This window comes from Ambystoma mexicanum, chromosome 1p, assembly GCF_040938575.1.
Source record: "Ambystoma mexicanum isolate Mex_15411 chromosome 1p, UKY_AmexF1_1, whole genome shotgun sequence".
NCBI classification, from domain to species: domain Eukaryota; kingdom Metazoa; phylum Chordata; class Amphibia; order Caudata; family Ambystomatidae; genus Ambystoma; species Ambystoma mexicanum.
In genome coordinates, this window is record NC_090921.1 from 633267715 (window position 1) to 633287825 (window position 20111).

The window sequence follows — 20111 nt, forward strand, 5'->3', positions numbered from 1 at the left end:
GCTACAAGGCGGTCTTCCGATCTATGTCGCCTTTATTGACCTGGTACAAGCATTCGACCAGGTCAATAGACAACGTCTTTGGTCGAAATTAGAGGCAAAAGGGTGCCCGGCCTCAATTTTAGACCCCATAAAGGCCTTGCATCAAGGAACCTCCATCCAAGTTCGGCTTAGTGCCGAAGGAATTCTATCCGAAAAGATCGTGACAGCTAGAGGAGTGAAACAGGGTTGCCCTTTGGCACCCTCTCTATATAATGCATACATCGCAGACTATGGGGAATCAAGCCTGGCAATTAGACATTTTCCACCAGCACTGGGCGGAGAGAAGATCAATCGTCTATTATACGCTGACGATATTATCCTGATGGATATGACACCTATTGGTCTTCAGCGTCAGTTGGATAACCTGGTAGCATATATGTCAAAAAACAATCTCCGGTTAAATAAAGAAAAAACTAAAGTACTTGTTCTGGGGAAACCACCAAAAAAGCTCCAAAAATGTTCCTGGTATTGTGAGGGCAAGAAACTGGAAACAGTGCAGGCTTTCAAATACCTGGGAATTATAATTAGTAACGAGAAAAATGAAAAGACCATGCTAGATACACTTTGGACAAAGTTGAAAAACCTTACAGCCCAAGCTAAGGCAGTGGATAGAAGGCACGGACGCTTCTCGTTAACTCCCACTCTGAGGTTCTACAAGGCTAAGGTGGTACCTGCACTGATATATGGCATAGATGCTATGCCTTCGGTTTCAAACTCAATCTGGGTGAAATATGAAGGCTACTTCTGGCGAAGTGTCCTGGGTTTAGCGTCATCAACTCCCATGGCATTAATAAGGAGGGAACTCTGTATTTCATCACTCCTGGCAGTCAAGATGAGAGCATCGTTGATGCTATATCGCAAAGTTATTAATAAGCTGGAAGCACGAGTGCTAGACCTCATCCGCAAAGAATTGACAGAAGGAGATACCTGGATGCTTGCGGAGTGGGAACAAGCAAACCTAGCACTCCTGAAAGAATTAGACTTATCGGTGGAAACCTTAATCCAAAACCCAAACAGAGTGGTGGCAAAACTGTTCGAAGCGGACTGGATCCACACACAAGAACTGGCAACCGACTACTCACTAATAGCCAGTCTGCCAAATGCTCCCATGAAGCTAAACGCAGTTCGAGGATACCTCCACAAATTCCCGGATAAGAGACTCAGTCGCCTATTTTTACGATTTAAATTGAACCAACTGAAAACCAATGAGATCTTGGCAATTCGTAAACAAGCGCAAACGAACTTATGTCGTTTCTGTAAATCAACTGAGCACGTAGAAACCTTAAAGCATCTAATAATGGATTGCACAGGTTTGGCGACAGAAAGATTCCGCTTTCTCATGGACCCATTGAAGTATTATGTAACATTAGACCGGGAAAATCTCTGGTCATTATTGAACAATGGGAACAATAAGAGATGCGTGATAGGCGTAAGTTTGTTTCTCAAATCATTGAACTTACAATGAGGGAAAATTGTAAGGATGGTTATGCCGCACTCAAACGGTGAACTACGTTTGGATTCTTCGATCCTATGTATGGATAGAGACTTGCTATCACTATCATTATCAAAAAAGAATCTTGGCGAAGGGAAAACATGATTTGGAACTGATACACAAAGCTAAACGGAGTCAGGGCCACTTTATAACCTGTAAATAGGAGTTTACTTATGGTTTTCCGTTTTGTAAAAATTGTAACACAATTAAATCAAAATAAAAAAAAAAAAAAAAAAGAAAAGTGTTCTCTAATGCAGGTTCGCAATTCCCTGATTGTAGAGCGAACATATACTTTGCCACAAACACATAAAATCCCATACACTACATATTTTGATTTGCAGTTCATGAAGCCACGTATTTGGATAGTGAGACCATTGTGACATGTGAAAGAGTCAGAGCAAATTGTGAACTTACAAAAATTGCACATTCCGCATTTAAAGGTGCCTTTGGGGTTGGGTTGCAAGCGATATAATTGTTTAGCCTGCAGAGGCTTGGGATCAAGAAAAGAATGACAAAGATGTCCTCTAAGTGTCTGATTACACGTGAAAATAAACCTGGGTCATTCAGTAATGTAAGAATGCAGGTCTGCATCTAACTTTAAGATGTACCAATGTTTGTCGAGCAGTTTGAACAACACATCTGTGTTTTGCGCATACTTAGTGATAATCTGAACTTCTGGATAGACAGTAGATTTATTAGTCTCTGGAACAGAAAGAATAGCTTAACGTGATGTGTTATTGGCTCGTTACATACCTTTCTCGATGCATTGGCTTGAATACCCTCGTTTCCGAAACCGTTCCTTAATCAATGCACATTCGTTTTTATAGACAATTGGAGTACTGCAGTACTGCAGTTTCTGAATGGAATATTGTCTATAACTGAACGTTTATGACAACTAGCAGCATTCAAAATGGAGTCAACAGCCGTGGATTTTCTGAAAGTCTGCCTATGTATTGTCTGATTTGAAATACTGATTATTAGATCCAAAAATTAGTGACAACTAGTAGCATTCAAAATGGAGTTCACAGCTGTGGATTTTCTGAAAGTATGAGTATGTATTGTCTGATTTGAAATACTGATTATTAGATCCAAAAATTCTATTTGGATATGGTTAGCATGTCCGGAAAATTCAATACCAAATGTACTGTCATTCAAATACTCTGCGAATTCACAAAAATATTCTGCGGTACCATTCCATATAAGCAAAACGTCATCGATGTACCTTTTCCATTCCACAATGTTGTCAGTGAATTTGTGTGAATTGTAAATGTAATTTTGTTCAAAGTACCCCATAAAGAGGTTGGCCAACGATGGAGTATACTTAGCCCCCATGGCCACTCCCCTAGTTTGCATATAATATTGACGATTAAACAGGAACTGATTGTGATCTAAGGTAAAAGCCAAAAAGTCTTTAATCATTGCTACATGCTCAGTATAAGAGGAAGAATGTTTCCGGATGTAATATCTATGGTATCTAGCACCAAATTGTGCTGAATTGAGTTGTATAAGGCTTTGACATCAGAACTAGCTAACAAGTAATGATCAGACCATTTTATAGATTGCAATATTTGTAAGGTGTGTGTGGTATCACGTAAATAGGCTGGGAGCGTGGGAACCATGCTCTTGATGGCAGTGTCGATGTATTGTGACAGGCCTTCTGTGGCCCATCCTAGACCACTCATGATAGGTCTAACCTGTGGCAGTTTGGAGAACTGTTTATGAATTTTGGGGAGGAAGTACATAGTAGGAATGACCGGACATGGTCGAAATAGATAGTGCTTTTCTTCGTCAGTAAGTAACCCACGTGAGTGCCAGTTTTGAATAAGGGCAGATAAATCAGATACTGTTTGTTGTGTTGGATTCCCACCGAGCAATCGATAGCACCCTGGGGTGGCCAAATGGTTGTTGGCCATACTGATGTAATCAGATTTGTTGAGTATGACTATGTTCCCGCCTTTATTGGCTTCTTTGAAGACTATGGGCCTCATTACGACCCAGGCGTTAAGGGTTAACGCCGTCGTTAACCCTTAACGCCTGATTCTGATTTTAACGGCTGCTTTAAGCAGCAGTTAAAATCCATGGCGCTAACCTGCCATGATGCTAAATACGCCACCGTAATTTACGGTGGCGTAATTAGCGCCTTCCCCACTCCCATTATGCCCTATGGGGCAAAAATGGGAATGGGGAAGGGAAAATGGGAAATGGGGATTTACCGCCCCACTCACCTTGGAATGGGGCGGTAGATCCGCCATCCACCATGGTGTAAACGTAGTTTACACCATGGTGGTAATGATGGCGCAATTAGCGCCTGGGTCGTAATGACCCCCTATATTTGGGTCCTTCATGAGATTATCAAGTGCCTAGTCAATTCAATCACTGATTGGGGAGTCAGGCTGGGCTTGTATTGTTTAACCTGAGTATGGACATTTTTTTAAAGTTTCAGCTTGCGTATAAATTTAAAAAGATCTATTAGTTAGTCTTGCAGGGAACTCTCAGGCTAAGGGCCTGGGTGATTACAGGAGTACCTGGAGACAGTCAGGCCCTTTGGGCGAAGCTGATAGACTCATTGGAGAGTCCTGGGTGCCCAAGACAGCTAGATCCTACAGGACAGCCTGGGCTAAATGGGGTGGTTGGTGTCTGGCGAGGGCCGCTCATCCTGCTTCTGCGGATGTGATCCACGTTGTCAATTTATTGGCGGCCCTGGTAGCTCAGGGTAAAGCTTATAGAATGGTGAACACCTACAGGTCAGCCATTTCAGCAGTGCACGCACAAGTACTGGGCGCTCTAATAGGTGAGCATGCACTGATATCCAGGTTGCTCAAAAGAGTGAAAGCCATCCGGCTACCCAAGCTGAAGTACTCACGTTTGTGGGATGTAGAAGTAGTCCTTCGGTTCTTGGAAAGATGGCCAGACAACACAGATTTATCCAGGAAAGAGCTTTCTGCAAAGCTAGCGATGCTGTTGTGTCTAGCAGCATGTAAGAGAGTTTCAGACGTGGGGGCTCTTGATATGGATAGCAAGAGTGGTGTCAGAGTGGTCTGCTGTGGGCCACTATTGGATTTGGAGTGTATCTTTCAGCTCTACTGAGGAGGTGGATCTTTGAAAGGCTGTTCAGGCAGACTGTCTTTAAAAACACCACATGTGTGCGAAGGGCGGCACGAGTGGTCTGCTGTGGTCCGCTCTGGGGACACCCGTAAGCAGACCATTACAACTATTCTCTACACGCATTTATCTAGCCTAGCTCGTACCTCCTCCTCTGCAACCCTCCCCTTCGCTTAAACTGACTTTAGACACATGACCAGAATGGAGGGTGCCGTACATAAACAAAGAAACCAAAAGCCGCCGTTGCCCTGTTCATACGCTCTGTGCAGTTATGGTAAGCGACAATTAGTCGCCATCAGGAGAAAAAAACGGGCAGACCACTTCCTATGGCTGAAGTTTGGAGTATTGTGATGGATGCATTAGCACCTGTTCATTTGTTTCCATCATCTAATAAAGACCTAGCCAAGGCCAAGACACAGAACATTGTGGCGGACGCCCTGGCGGTGGGCGATTCGACCTTGGCTATAAGCGAAAGGATTATTACTGCCAAAAGTAAATGGACTAATAGTAAGACACCTTTGCAACGTGAAAAGATCACTTGTATGTTTTTCTTCTGTATCGCATGCCCCAGCATAGCATCTTGTCTGCCAGCATTGGCAAGCTCTCCAATTTCGACTAGTAATATAGATCATAATAACTCCCTTTTAAATATGTGCCTTCATCTGTACAGAGCTTCGATAGGGGGTTTAGGGGTTAACGCAGACACTATTCTTCCAATTGCCGAATACCAACTTGCCAGCAACTCCTGATTTGGAGCATATTGCACACATGGTCATGGATGAATCTGAACTTTCAAATACGGATACCACTGGAGACCCAACTGAAGACTCTTCCAACCAGCATCAACGTAGTTTTACCTCAAGCTTCAATAGGATTGCCATATTCGGTCTGTGCTCCATGTTGCCAAATGTACAGAGGGCTATAAAGCATACATTATCCAGACTCGTGGATGTTATCCTATTGGACAGTGCTAAAGACGAGGGGCAAGGAAGCAAGGGAATACCTGAAGAAGGCTACTTCCATGAAGTAGGTGACATGGGGAATGACCTCAGTATGTTAGACTTGCCACTTTCCATCACGATTAATTTCTCCTCATCATTGGAACCTGCCTGATTCGGCTCTTTAATTGCTGTAAGGCCCTTTACGAACCGGAAATCACAGTCAGGGATGCTTCATTGACTTTGCCCTCCCATGGAAACTATCCAAATAAGACGTAAAAAGAGGAAAAACAAGCATAAGGCCATAGTAGTTGCAACCTCTAGCACCAGACTATCGACAAGGCCCCCTGCTAATGCAGGCTCATTGGCGTCCTTTTCCAAATCTCTTAAGCCACCAACATTATTGACTTGCTTGGGAGCAAATACCCCCCACAATAATAAACAACAAGACTGGAACCTTGGGAAAATGGTTAGTTTCCAGGACCTGAGCCGCTGGTAATTCCAATGGAAAACATCAATAAAAACAGGCGTGATCAAATTAATGGGGAAGTCAATATCATTACACAGGCTATGCAAGCAAACATTGGTATGGGGTGCTACATCAGTCCCAAATTGGAACTGTTCACATGCCACCTGCCTACTTACATTGCTCTCCAGAAATGTATATAGGATCAGAAACATGACGTGGGCTACTAAGTCTGAGCAACAAATATTATCTGCCCCACCAGCGGCCTTTGTAATGGATTCTCACAGACACGGTGGCCACATTGCCAGCTCTAATCCTGCAGAAACACGAGAGCAGTGTTCCCTGGTAACTCGAAACACTTCACGAAGTATACACATCAAGGAAATCATGCCAACTGATAGTATTCCCTTTTAAAATATAGGGAACTTCATTTGTTTTATCGAGTGAATGAGCTGAGGCTACTGGTACCACAAGACATAGAGTGTGTTGAACTGCCTATGTTATTTAGTCAAAGTAACTGGGCATTGGTTACTTTTGCAAGCCTGGTAGTTGTGGAAAAGCTGATATTCTCTGCCAAGGAAGTCTGTGGGTTTTGCTATCCAGGTCCAACCATCCGCTGTGTGTGAAGAAAGATTTAAGAGCCCGTTAATTACTATGGTGGATGGGGAAAAAGGGTCATAATCCCCACAGGGATCCCTTGTCAAATAAATTATGAATCAGAACTGTGTAAGGGACAATCAGCAAACACAGGCAACTGTAAGTTGGGTCCCTTTGTTGGAAGGTACCCATCATTGACGCTCTGAGGCTGAGCCACTATTTTGGGTTCTTTCATGGAACACACAGGGTTTCAGATCATTTGCTACTCATGTTGATGGTATTAATGCTTTGAACACTTTTTTTCTATTACAGAAGACCTCACTATTAATAGCCATGCAGTTTGATGGTTTCAAAATATTTACTTTGCCTGCTACTAAATCCGCTAAAGGACGGCCCAAGGGGGGTTTGTGCATTGGGGTTAGATATAATTATGATGTACAACGACATAATCTTTGTTTTGATTGCTGCCACCGTTTGAGTGTTGAAGTCAGCAACTTCCCTGGATCAAATGTTTGCACCCTGGTGATAAACCACTATGATTCTCTTGAGGGCTCTAACACTAAGGATCTATATGCATGTGTGAGAGAAACCTTACAAAATTAGAGGTCTAAAAATCCAAGGGGGGCAATCTTAATTGTTGGTAATTTTAACACACATTGCATCTTAGTGGAGAACGAGTGGATATTAGATAATGGCTTGGAGTTACGTGGGAATTCCACTACTCCAATCACTGAGCAAAGCCTCGAACGTCTCAAAAAGGGACGCAGGTGGACTGGGGTCCTTCGCAATTTCTATCTAGCGCCCTTTGTCCCTATTGACAGTGAGAATCTACTTGATGTGGTGACCTGGTCGAGCGGATATAGTTCCTCCTGTTTGGATTGTAAATTTGTTAAGAAGACACTGCGTATGTCAATGTTAAAATATGGGATTGTATGTACCCGCCTGAGTGATCATTCAAAGATGATAGCCACATTTAACATAACAAAGCCCAAAAGGTGTAACACTATTCTAGCTAAGGCTTCAGTTACCTCACAAGGGCATCGAATTAAATGGGCAGAATTGAATGTTAAGGTCAACACTAGTATAATGGCGATGTTCCTGTCCCCGCTAGAATTATCTGAAGGTGACATTCAAAAACTGTTACAACAAGTGTGGCTGCTGATAAAGAGGGCAAAAATGGTAGGCATACTAGGGAAGGGGGCCCTGCCTCTCGCTGATGCCGCCATGCATAAGGAGAAGCGTGCGCTTCAGAAGACCATTGCAGCAATCAAGAGAGACAGACAGCTCCCATTGACTAGGAAAAAACTATGATTGAGAAGCTTACCACCAATTACAAGAAATGGATACGATTACATAAGCAAAGTATCAGCTCGGCTAATAGGAACATGGTATTTTCCCTGATCAAAACGAATGATGCACACACATTTTGGTACCTATATCCCTCACATCTTGTTGCATCTTCTCCAAAACAGATTTGCAGCATTACCGAGCTGGACTGGTCCAAGTATGTGAGGAAACTATATTGGAACTCTTTTGTGAGTCGAGATTTTTGATCTAAACCCCTTCTGCAAGGTGATCTTATGGTAGAAACAAGCGAGCCTGAACTATTTGACATTCTCATTAAGCTGAAATCCTCTCAGGCACCGGGCGCTGATGGCATGGCTAATGTCCTAAAGAGCAACCCTGGGTATCAAGTGCCATTTTTACACGCTATGTGTGCTGACATCATTGCATAAGGAGTCTGCAAGGAAGAACATGTTTGTGACAGATTGATGGTGTCATTGGAATGCAGAGTAAGTCTGATGGATTTCTTCTTAAGCCTACAAATGAGATAGGGTGGGCTTCATCATGAAGGCAGTTAAACAAAGTAGCTAAGCCCTTGTGCTGTAATTTTTGTTGAATGGGTAGCCAGTGTAGACTCCTTCTGGCTTCTGTGACCTGTGCATTGTGTTTAAGTCCACACGCGGCATATACGGCACCATTCTGATTTACTTGCAATTTTTTTATATTGGTCTGTGAGGTGCCAATTAAGAGGCTGTTGCAATAATCTAACTTGCAATTTATGATAGAAGCTGCTAGCATAGCAAGATTTTCAGTGTACAGGAAGGGGTGGATCTGCCAAAGTAAGTGTGTATAGTAAAAGCAGGATTATTTTAAGTAACTGACCTGACGGTTGAACGATAATAGGGGATTAAAAAAAAAACAAGGTTTTAACAATCTTGGAGACAGGATGATATGTTGGGTGATCATACATGTGTCATAGCTGGGGTCGAGCTTTTTTAGTTTTTGTTGGGTGCCCAAAATAAGTAACTCGGTCTTGCCATTGTTAAGGGCCAGTGAATTCAGGGCCATCCAATTTTGAATTTGAGTAAAGATATGATCAATGCGCTCTAAGTCATCAATGTACACACCAGATAACCCAATGACGATCTGTGTATCGTCGACATAGTTTGCTAAATATATGCCCATAGTAGAAAGGAGGTCACACAGGAGTCTTGAGTAGACATTGAAGGTAGTGGCAAGAACAAGATCCTTGGGGCACACCACACATAAGAATTGAGTTATTAGAATAAGCATTATCTTTAGTGACATTCATACTTCTCGGGCCCAAGAATGGTCGAAACCAAGCTGTTGTCGCTGGAGAGCATCTGCCTACTGTGGGCAGTCTATCCGCCAGAAGTTGATGATCAACAAGATCGAAAGCGGCAGATAGATCTAAAAGCAACAGTAGTGCTGTGTTACCCTCATCAATAAGACCAGCAATGTGTGATTTCAAATCCAGCAACGCCGACTGCGTCCCATGATTTGGGCGAAAACCAGATTGCTGAACAGCTCAAATGTCATAGTTCTCCAAAAATACCTGGTACTGCAAATAGGCTATTTTGTCCAATATTTTTACAATGAAAGGAACATTAGTTTTAGGTCGATAATTTCCATCTTCTGCTGGGTCCAGATTGTCTTACTGCAACATGGGTGTGACCCACACCTCCTTAATACTTTCTGTTGTATATGACTCTTGAAATGAACGATTTATGAATCTGGTTACCCAGGGAGCCAAAGTAGAAGGAAACTCCTTAAACAGGGATGCAGGGAAAATGTCACCTTTACAGGAAGTGGGTTTGAGTTTAAGAACCAGTTCCGTAACCTCATCTATGGAGACTGTTTTACGGGTGAAAGAGGGAAAATCCAGAGCAGATAGTTCAACCTTTTTAGTGGTAGGTTCCACATGGGTAGGTAGTAGATTTACTTGGGCATTTATATACTCCTGATGTCTGAGTGTTTTGTTTATAAAACTGTCATGGATGTGTTGGCACCAGATATTATCTTCAGGTGTAGAAGAGATGGTGGTGCATCCCTTGAGTTCCTGGGGAAAAGCTCCTTAGGCCGTGATTTGGCTTCCAGGATCCGAAGATTTAAGTGAGTTTCTTTGGCCTTGAAGATGACAGTTTTGAACATTTTGGCTGCATGTTTGTAAGCACTATGATTTGATTCTGTCGGATGTTTTAGCCATACACATTCTAGTTTGCGCTTGTGTGCTCGATCCTCAATAACCTCAGTTGTGAAGGGAGTGTTGAGGATGGTAGGCTTTTTTATACGTGAGGATTTTAGAGGATCCAGTGTCTCAAACTCGTGATCCACAGCTGATCTAATGCCAGAAATCTTCAAAGGGCATGTTTTCTTCAAGACAGGGTAGCAGAGGGAGGACCATAGCATGAAAAGCTTTGTGATTGACCTTACGCAGATTTCGAAATAGGTGAGGTATGGGGGACTGCGGGTTATAAATTAGTGCAGTCTTATGATCAATTTCAAAAGAGACAAGATGATGATCTGACCAAATACACTTTTTGACCTTGATGTTCATGATCATGAGATTTTTGGACAGGACCCAGTCCAAGGTGTTACCCCCTGCATGGGTAGGGGGCCTTGACATGTTACTTGACATGTTACACTTACTTCTGCAATTGTATTTGCTCTCACCTCTTCTACACTCTTTTTGACTGCTTACTCTGTGTTCTCTCCTCCTCTCCCTTTCTACCTTTTCCTATCTTCTCCCCTCCTCCCCTTACTTTCTTCTGTGCACTTACTCTATCAGAACTGTCCCTGGACCTAGTATGATAGCAACCTCATCTGTCTCCTCCCCCCTCCTCTTAGTTGTCTCCCCCCCACACCAGCACTATCTGAAATGTCGTCAGGCCCAGTACAATAGTTGCTAGTTTTGTACCTCCCCTCCCTTTCTGCACCCCTCTCTCTCACTATTTGTTTTACTCCGACTCTACCAGAAATGTCGTCAGGCCTAGTACGGTAGTCGCCTGTCTGTTTACTTTTCCTTCCCACTCTCCCCCTCCCTTCCTTATCTATGTCTTAGCTCTTGCACTATCTGAAATGTTGCCAGGCCGAGTATGATAGTTAATTTCACATCCTTACTGTTCATGGCCTGTAAGAATGTCATTGGGCCTCATTACGAGTCCAGCGGTAGCCGTGCAGGAAAAACCGGCAGGCTGCCACCGGGCCCGAAATACCCATCCGCCTCCGTGAAAGCCGGAATCACCGGGGCATTACAACCCCGATGACCCGGTAATTCCGGAGGCGGAATCCCGTAAATCCCCATTCCCATGGAGTCCCATACGACTCCATGGGGATGGGGACAATGGAAACACTGGCTCCGTCTATGACGGAGCCAGTGTTTCCATTTCCGTTTTGCAGGCAGGTGGCGTTACTCCCGCCAGGTCAGGCCTGGCAGGAGTGACACCTCCCGCCTGCAGAACTCTGAATCAGACGGTCCGGAAACAACGGTGGTGGCGGATTTACCGCCACCGTTGTTTCCGGACCGGCGGACTCATAATGAGGCCCATTGTATTTTCCCTTGTTCCCTCCCTTGCCTTGAAGCGCTTTGAAACACATTGTGTCTAGGCACTATATAAATAGACTATCATATCATGTTGATAACATCTACATTGTGCAGAGATTTCATAAGATATATAGCCTCACAATCCGTAGGGTCATTTGCCCAGAGATTAAAATCTCCCAAAATGATAGTGGGAGAGTGTCACTTGCAAGGAATGCTAATAGTTGTTCCTCAAACAGGGGAGTCTGCCTAGGTGGTCTATATAGGAGTACAATATTTAGGGTTGATACAAAGTCAAGGCTGAGTTTTAAGAGGGCGGCTTCACAATGATCCAAAATAGAAGAGCTAGATACGTGTAATTTAATGGGAGATTTAAAAATCACGCTACTCCACCACCTCTCTTTCCAGCCTAGTAAGATGGAGGTGTACTTAACCGGTAGGCGTTGCTAGTTGGAGGTAGTGGTGGGCGGCATCGTGGACCCAGGTCTCAGTCAGAGCGCAGATGTCTGGTTGGGACTGAAGGATAAGATCTGATATTTCATGAAAATGTTTTACAAATGATCTTGTATTCAGTAACATACAGTTCAATTTGTGCTTATTGGGGGAGATATTAGGTGTATCAGTGCTTGATGTATTTGAAGATAAAGTGATAGACTGCCCGTTCGTATTTACAGGTGTGTTCTGGTCTGGTAAGACAAGGATTGGTGTTTTATGAGAAGCCGATACCGGCATGTGATTATTACATGATTCAATGTTTTCAGTACATACATCCTGCGACGAGGTCTGCAGTCTTGTTCTGCAGTTTCTAAGAACAATAATAATACAGTCCTAGTGGCGTCTTGTCAATCTAAAAGGGCCTATACTAAAACACCTATTGCCAAGCCTTACAGCTAATATACAAAAAGTGTGGGGGATGGTCATGAAAAAGAAAGAAGTGTTCACAAAACGATAAGTCAGGATGTTTGGGCCGTTGGCCTTCCTTCCCCATATTTTAAACACACAGGGCAAGGTGGTTCACTCGAGCCAAGCACACACTCTGGCTTCCTCGACACGAGGATACAGTTCCAATACCAGCATCAGGGACTTCTGTGCTCAAGTCTCTTGTCTCACCAAAGTCGCTTTATTCAGAGTGCCTGATGTACAAAACAAAAATAGAAAGTTCTTTTCTTCTTATAATTATGTGCTTCGGGTGTCTCTCCCTGGATCCCCCTTAGCCGGGCTCAGATCCCTTTTCTATTACAGTGGATTCCCCTCTTCCAGGCTCAGATCCCTTTTCTATTACGGTGGATCCTCCTCTTCCGGGCTCAGATCCCTTTTCCACTTTCAATTAGTCACCTTCAGCAGGCTAGTACCAATTGCAGTTTACTTTATACTTATTGAAGACTTTCGAATGTACACGGGTCTAGCTTGACCCGTCACATGGCCACTTCGCTAAAAAGTTGCTTTTTTTACAATGCATTTGCCGTTCAGTTGGATACCTAACAGAGACCTTCGAAGGAGCACCCACGTGGCGTCGGACCACTCTGTACACAGTATTTTATTTGGCTTTTTCAAAGTAAATTCCCTCCTTTAGTTACCACTTGTTCGCACCTCTCATTACATGCGCTCCAAGCACTGTCCTTTGTGGATTTCTTCATACAATGTTGCCGTTTGCAACCTTGGTGCAAACACAAGCTGATTTTGTATCAGTTTTTCTCATTCACTGGCTGTGCTCCTTTTACTGGCGAGGCTCTCTTGCAAGAGCCAAGGACAGTACCATGGCGGCAAACGCTCCTTCCGGCCTGGGTTATCGACACGGGAGCAGCCCGGATACCTTTGATGCACATTGTAGGATTGTTCAGCTTCAGTTCCCAGTCTCAGGCTTCTCACTTTCCAAGGCTCGTGAAAATAATGGTTTCTAGAGGTCAAGGGTACTTCCCTCCTTGCAACCCTCTGCGGTCTCGCCGCCTTTCTTCTTGTGTTAAACTGCCATCTTGGGACTGCTGCTTCCTCGTGTGTTTTTCTTCGCTCAGGGTGTGCTTTCGTGCTCTGCCTTTTATCCGTGTGGGGAAGTGTGATGGGAGTCAGGTGTATGTAATGATCAGTAATTGCCTGACCTTGCCTGGTCATGGTGTTGGGACATGACAGGTATACGGCTCTGGTGTAAGTCCTTTGTCACTCACGATGAACTGTCCATGAGAAAGTGTTTGTGTCAGACCCCTGATTCAGGTGATCCTCCCGCACTGGTCCACCCCAGGAACTGGCTACATTAGCGATGGCCATGTCCTGGCCACCTGTATGACAGATCCCGGAGCGGAGACTAGCGGGTGTGACACCTTCAGTTTCTCACACAGGGTAAAGGCCATTCAGCGTTCTCTTTTCGGTGCCACATAGGAGATGAAAAGTTGGATGTTGCGCGCAACTACAACTACATATATCAGGGATTGCCCTTTTATTGTGTCCCCAGCTCTTCAAGATATAAGCTGAGCATATCATCAAAAGCAATGCAGAGGTGGCTTGAGGTGAAGGGTTTTATAAACAGAGCTGGAGGCGGATCTGTGCAGGGCCTCTTTGTGGTTTATTCTAACCCATTGTACCATGTATATTATATGAACTGGAAACTCTTACAGGGAACCATATGGAGTGGCTTGACATCCGGGAAGGAAATATACTAAGATCCCTATTAGTTCATGAAGATTTCGGCCAATATAGGCAATATTTCCTGGGCGAGTCCTCAATATAGTTAGTAATTTGTTGTTGTCAGCACGATTGGACACCTATATTGTGATCGTTGCAATATGCAAAGATATTAATTGTTTTCTATTGGTGTCCTTTATCTGTGCACCACTATATGTTGTTTTTTAGGGTGATTGTTAATTCAACAATAATCACTAATGGTCTACTCTGTTTTATTTCTCTAAATTGCTTTATTTTTTCAGTTCCACTTCACACTCTTTGTTTTCTCTTTCTCACACTTTCTTTCCCATCTACACGTATTTCACCATAGTTATTTTCCATGGTTCATCAGGAGAGAATCTGACAAAAAGAAAATTTAAATAATTTACAAAACAGAATAAAGAGGAACTGCAGCACCACTGAAACATTTCAAAAAAATGTAAAAAAGATAAAGGAGAAACTCAGTCAAAGAGGCTATCAGCCCAAAACTCTGAAAGCAGAAGAGAAAGCTGAGAAAATTTTGAGAAGCTATCTGCTAACTGATAATGCGAAAACGACAAACACAATGGCTAGATTAAACTTTATCACGATTTACAGTAGTGATGCACACATCACAAAAGGAATACTAAAGAAGCATTGGAACATCCTAAAGACAGATGAAACTATCAGGAAATACCTGAACAAAAGCCCAACCATTAAACAACAGATTAGCTTAGTTTAGTTTATTTACTTGTATAGCGCACCCCACCCAAGGGTATCTGGACGCTTATGATTTAGGTACATGGATACAAGGTTACAAGGTGGCAGCAGAACAAACATAGATCACACAAAGTAGGGAGGAGGCGTGTTAAAGTTCACCTTCCCTACAGAAAAAGGTACTAGAGGTGTGTTGAAAATCAACTTAAAGCTGTAGCTAAAGAAAGGGTCAGTGATCCATAAATCACAAAGGCAAGAGCATACAAGCAGGTAGCTAAGTGCAGAGGGTGATCAAGCCAAGGTGTCATTTATACATATATTTACAGGTTCTAGATGCAAGGCAGTGAATCACAGTCTAGGTGTGTAGGTTCTTCCAAGATGGAGTTATGCTCAGGAGTCGTTTGGGCTGAGGAGCCAGGCTTTAGTTTTGGCTCTGAAGGTCCGGAATGCGGTCTCTACTCTGATGTCAGAGGGGAGGGAGTTCCAGCATTTTGCTGCCAGCACTGGGAATCTGGAGCCACCTGCTGTTTTTAGGTTAAATTTGGGGATAGTGAGTTGGTTGAGGTAGTTGGATCTGATGGGTCTGTTGGTCTGGTGTCTCGAGAATTCAGCTGACAATTACGAGGAAGCCGTGTTGGCTAGGCATTTGTGAGTGATGACGACTCATCAGAGTGTAATTCTGTCAAGAATGGGTAGCCATTGAGCCTCTCTTCTATGGGAAGAGATGTGACTGGAATGCAGGATATTAAGGGCTCATTTTAGTGCGTTATTTTGCAAAACCTGGAGTTTGTTCATCGGGACCTCCGTGCGGAATTTAAACAATGTGTTACATTAGTAAAGCTTAGAGAGAATGAGTGCTCTTGCTATTGTAGTGCAGCTAGTGGTAGATGAGAAGGGCTTGCACGCATTGATCAGTTTATTGGTGTATGCTGTGGAGGAGGCTAAGGAGTTGACTTGTTTATTTAGTGTCAGTGTGGAATCAAGGTATATGCCCAATGTTTTGACTTCCCTCGAGACTTTGATAACATTACCATCAATGTTGAATGACTCATAGCATGCGTCTAATTTATTTAAGCGAGTTTGGGATCCAATGATAAATAGTTCAGCTTTATCATCGTTTAAACAAAGGCTAAGCGTGGCCATCCAGGCTTGGATCTTTAGATAAATGTCATTGATCAATTTGGAGTCTTGAGTGTAGCAACCAGTGAGTGTGACCAGGATCTGGGTGTCATCCGCATAGTTGGTATACATGACACCCAGACTGTCAAGGCGGTCGATTAGGAGTTTTGTGAATGTATTGTAAAGCGTGGGCGATACATATGATCCCTGTGGAACTCCACAGGTGATGGGCACAGGTGGTGCTGAGGCCGTAGATAAGAAGACCCTTGTGGTTCTATTAGAGAGGTAGGAATTTATCCAACTGGCTGCATTAGATGAGAAGGCAGCTGCTGAGGTTAGGTGTTGGGTCAAGATGAGGCCCATTATCTCTTACCACTGGGTCAAGTGAATGCCTTAGAATTCCCCCCAGACGGCGTTCTTCCCAGACCCTGTCGCATCGATATATATATGTAGCTCTTTAAGCCACCTGGCCCGTCTGGGCGCCAGGATACTGGTGTCTGAAATGTCAAAATGTTGCATGGCCTGCAGTTGCAATGTGTCATTACCTACCTCTTCCCTAAGCAAGAGAGTGAAGGGAGTGGAGCTGGATTGAGGGTTCTGCGAGCTGCTATCCACCTTGTTGCCTGACATGAGCCCCAGTGAATTGTAAATGCTCACCTTAGACTTCAGAGCAAATGTCTGAAAGGATTTCTGTGTTGTGTGTTGTCTGGTTAATGCAGGGCATATGAGAAATGTTCTGGGGCCTGTGCAGCGTGCATGCGTCTGTGACAGTGGCGTTCATTTGGCTCATTAATTGATTTGCTTTGGTGAGGCTGTTCTTAATGGGTGGGCAGCCAGTATTCCTCCATGGCGGTGTCTGTCAGCAGGATATGTGGCTTGCATGGCTTAGCATGTGTAATCTCTGCCGGCACACGTTCTAGTGATATCCTCTATGGCAGTGCTTTACTCAGAGTCTTTGAGGTTCATGGACCTCGCAGGGCAATCTGTGCAGCTGCGGATACAGGGCACGGCTTGCTGTGGCTCAGTGGTAGCTGCGCATAGTAAGAGGATGTTACAGCGCGCACCTGCAGCGGTGAGGAACGTGTCAGCGTTGCCGGAGCGGCTGTCGGGGCATCTATCATCGATGCGGAATACTCCTTGGGAATCGAGTCACCTCATCGCCATTGTTAAGTAACAGCATGTAGTTATCAATGAATCCGGCGTAACAATAAATCAGAAGTCAATGATACACAGAGACAGTTACCTCTTTAATCAAGCGGCGCGAACTGTTGCAACGGATGGTAATGCCCACAAGAACATGTGGGTTGCAACCCACAACATAACAGTAGAAAGGAGACAGAGTCTCCTTTCTGGAAGAACAATAAAAACAAGACGTTACAGCTACAGTAAGCAATTTCTAAACAGGACGTTACAGCTACAGTAAGCAATTTCTAAACCAGTGTGCCACATCCATACTTGCCAACCCTACTGATTTAGGCAGTAGGCTACTGCTTTTTAAGCAGGCCTACCGCCTACATATTTGGGTGACAAACCCTACTGCTTTTTCCAGTGGCAGGTCATTTATGTGACTCTAAGGCAGGCTGCTTGAGACCGGGCATAGGACAAAGCATGCAACACATTAATTTGTCTGTCTGTGCCGTGGGCGGGTAAGTGATTACTTTGAGTGATCGGCTCAGATCAATCCATTGACCTGACAGCTACATGACTCTGCCCTGCACTCTTGCCGGGACAGAATATCGGTGAAACACCAGTGAAGACAAGTGGCAGAGCGTACCACCATAATACAGCATCTGCATGTCAGACGGAGGAGGGTATCAGTCTGTTGTTCAGTATTCAACTTGCACTGCAAGAATAAGTATGTACTCGCAGGGTGCTCTTACAGAGCAGTGGCAAACGTTGCATACCAGCTCCATGTGATTATCTTCTGTGAAGTTAGGTAATTTAATTTGGTGTTAACTTACCATTCAGAAGTATACATTTTAAACATTTGTGCATCTTTCCATGTTGTGTTGTTTGAAGGGTTGTGTATTTTATAGTGCTCCAGTGGTTCCAAAAATGTATGGTTTGTATTTTTCTGAGATGTCAGCATTATTTTTGAAACTTGAACAATCCTACATCTTTTTGGTCACAGAATGTTGGCAAGTATGCACATGTCGCTTTATTCAATGCATGGAGTGGGAGCCAGGTGACCTCTCCGATGATCTCACACTGCTAGGAGGAGCCAGGTGACCTCTCCGATGATCTCACACTGCTAGGAGTTTAATATATCGTAATTTGTGTGCATGCTTTACACTTACTGATGATGTGCCAGTAATTAATTATATAACTGATAAGGAAACATGCATTTGTTTAATTCTCATATTCTCATTAAAAAAAAAAAAACATTGGCACGCATTTAAACAAAGTAGGGGATGTGCATTTTACTTGTTGCAAACCCTTAGCACAGAAAACATGTATGTAGACCGCCTTCAGCGCTCCATTCGTGAGAAGTCCATATAGTCGTGTTTTTGTTTGGAATTCTGGGAATTGTAGTTTTCCTAAATTTCAAATGGGGAAGAGAAAAAAGAAAAGTTCTAGAGTCCAAGGCCGACAAACCAGAGCTGCATGGCTACGCGAAAATTAAGAGATCTGCGTCAAGAAATGTCAGTTTATCCGGAGCTGAAATCAGTTTTGAGCAATACAGATTAAGAAAAAATGGGTAGGGGAAGGGTGGTGAGCTAGATGCAACATTTTGAAATGAACCCCTGCTCACCTTCAGCTGGTCCTGGGGAGAGCGTCTCTCTGCTCTTTGTTAACTTTGTTTGATTTATTATTTTCCTTTGCAAAGTCGCCTTTCCTGTACTGCGCATTAAAGAACAAGCGTGGACTGGCAGCACGGCATGCTGCAAACGCACCGGAACCATACTTTACTAGAGCATAGGAACTAACCAGGAACAATTTTCTGACACTCGGGGTTTGGTACAAGGGTTTACAAAATGAGGAATAACCTTGCAGGCAGACACACAACTCCTCTCACCCGGATACACGAACAGGCTAACACAGCTGACCGAAATGAAAAAGGAGCATTTTGCTTCTGCCAGCGTCTACGCCAATCCATTTGATTGAATAGGGAAGACTACTAACCTTTCCTTCTTATATGTCAGTGCATGAAAAATAAATGTGGCCATATTGTAAAGAAGGGTTTTCGCAATTGCATAGTTCATTTATTTTTCATTTGTTCATTAATTTAACATAAACACCGAGGACTTTCAACGCCGCGAAATGTTGTGTATATCTTTTGTTTGTTTATTGGAATAGGGATGTGAACATTTTGATACATAGAAAATGCAGCTGAATTTGGACCCACAATCTGAAAAAAGTGTACTAAAGTATGTTGCTGCAAACTGTTAAAAATCGTTGAAACGTGTTCTTCAAAACAGGATAAGAAGAGCAAAACATTTGTGGTAATCTAGTTTGGAGTGTTATAGGGTGCAAAGCAGGTGGATACTGCAGAATTAAAGGATAGTTCTGGGACTTTTTTTTTATTGTCCCTACGGTTCGGCCATGTGATTTTAAGCATAACTCGGTAGATCGTAGAAAACTTTCCTATGGACCTTACCCGACTTTTCGTCCATTATCGCACTCGAAATCAGCTGCCATTTTCTGATAATCCTATCATTTCCCCCCATCGCCCTGGCTCACCTGCTTTTGCGGCACTAAATCAAATCCCCCGCCCCTGAAACAGACTTTATCAAAACATTCATATTCCCCGCCTCTATCCGTGACGTGACTGTGCGTAGGCAAACGCGCCCAGGCGTCTTCTACGCGACTCCACACAGAACCCGGAAATCAACACAGATTAGCTCACAACACAGCGCGCCACAATTCGGAATATGAAACTGTACTTTTAAATCAAACCGCAAGATTGTAAATTTGGTAAAGTACATTTATTTGACATCAAATGTTTAGAGAATATTCAGCGATTTGCATTTTTATTTGCTCACGTTCCAAAAAGTTCGTTTTGAGGCACGCAATGTTCCTTTGCTGTACACAGGGTCTTAGATCATCTCACAATACAGCGCCACAATTCGGAATATGAAACTGTGGTTTAAAAGCAAACGGCAAGATTGTACATTTGGCAAAGTACATTTATTGGACATCAAATGTTTAGAGAATATTCAG

At 43.5% G+C, this 20111-nt stretch overlaps 1 protein-coding gene across 1 annotated transcript in view; it reads right to left on the minus strand.

Moving 5' to 3' along the window:
• LOC138577721 (uncharacterized) overlaps positions 1 to 18854 on the minus strand; it is a 160432-nt gene extending 141578 nt beyond the window's left edge. The window contains exon 1 of the mRNA XM_069649651.1: positions 18703 to 18854. Coding sequence (XP_069505752.1) covers positions 18703 to 18853 — 151 coding nt within the window. The 5' untranslated portion in view covers position 18854. The remainder of the gene's footprint in view (positions 1 to 18702) is intronic.
• Between the last annotated feature and the right edge of the window lie 1257 nt (positions 18855 to 20111).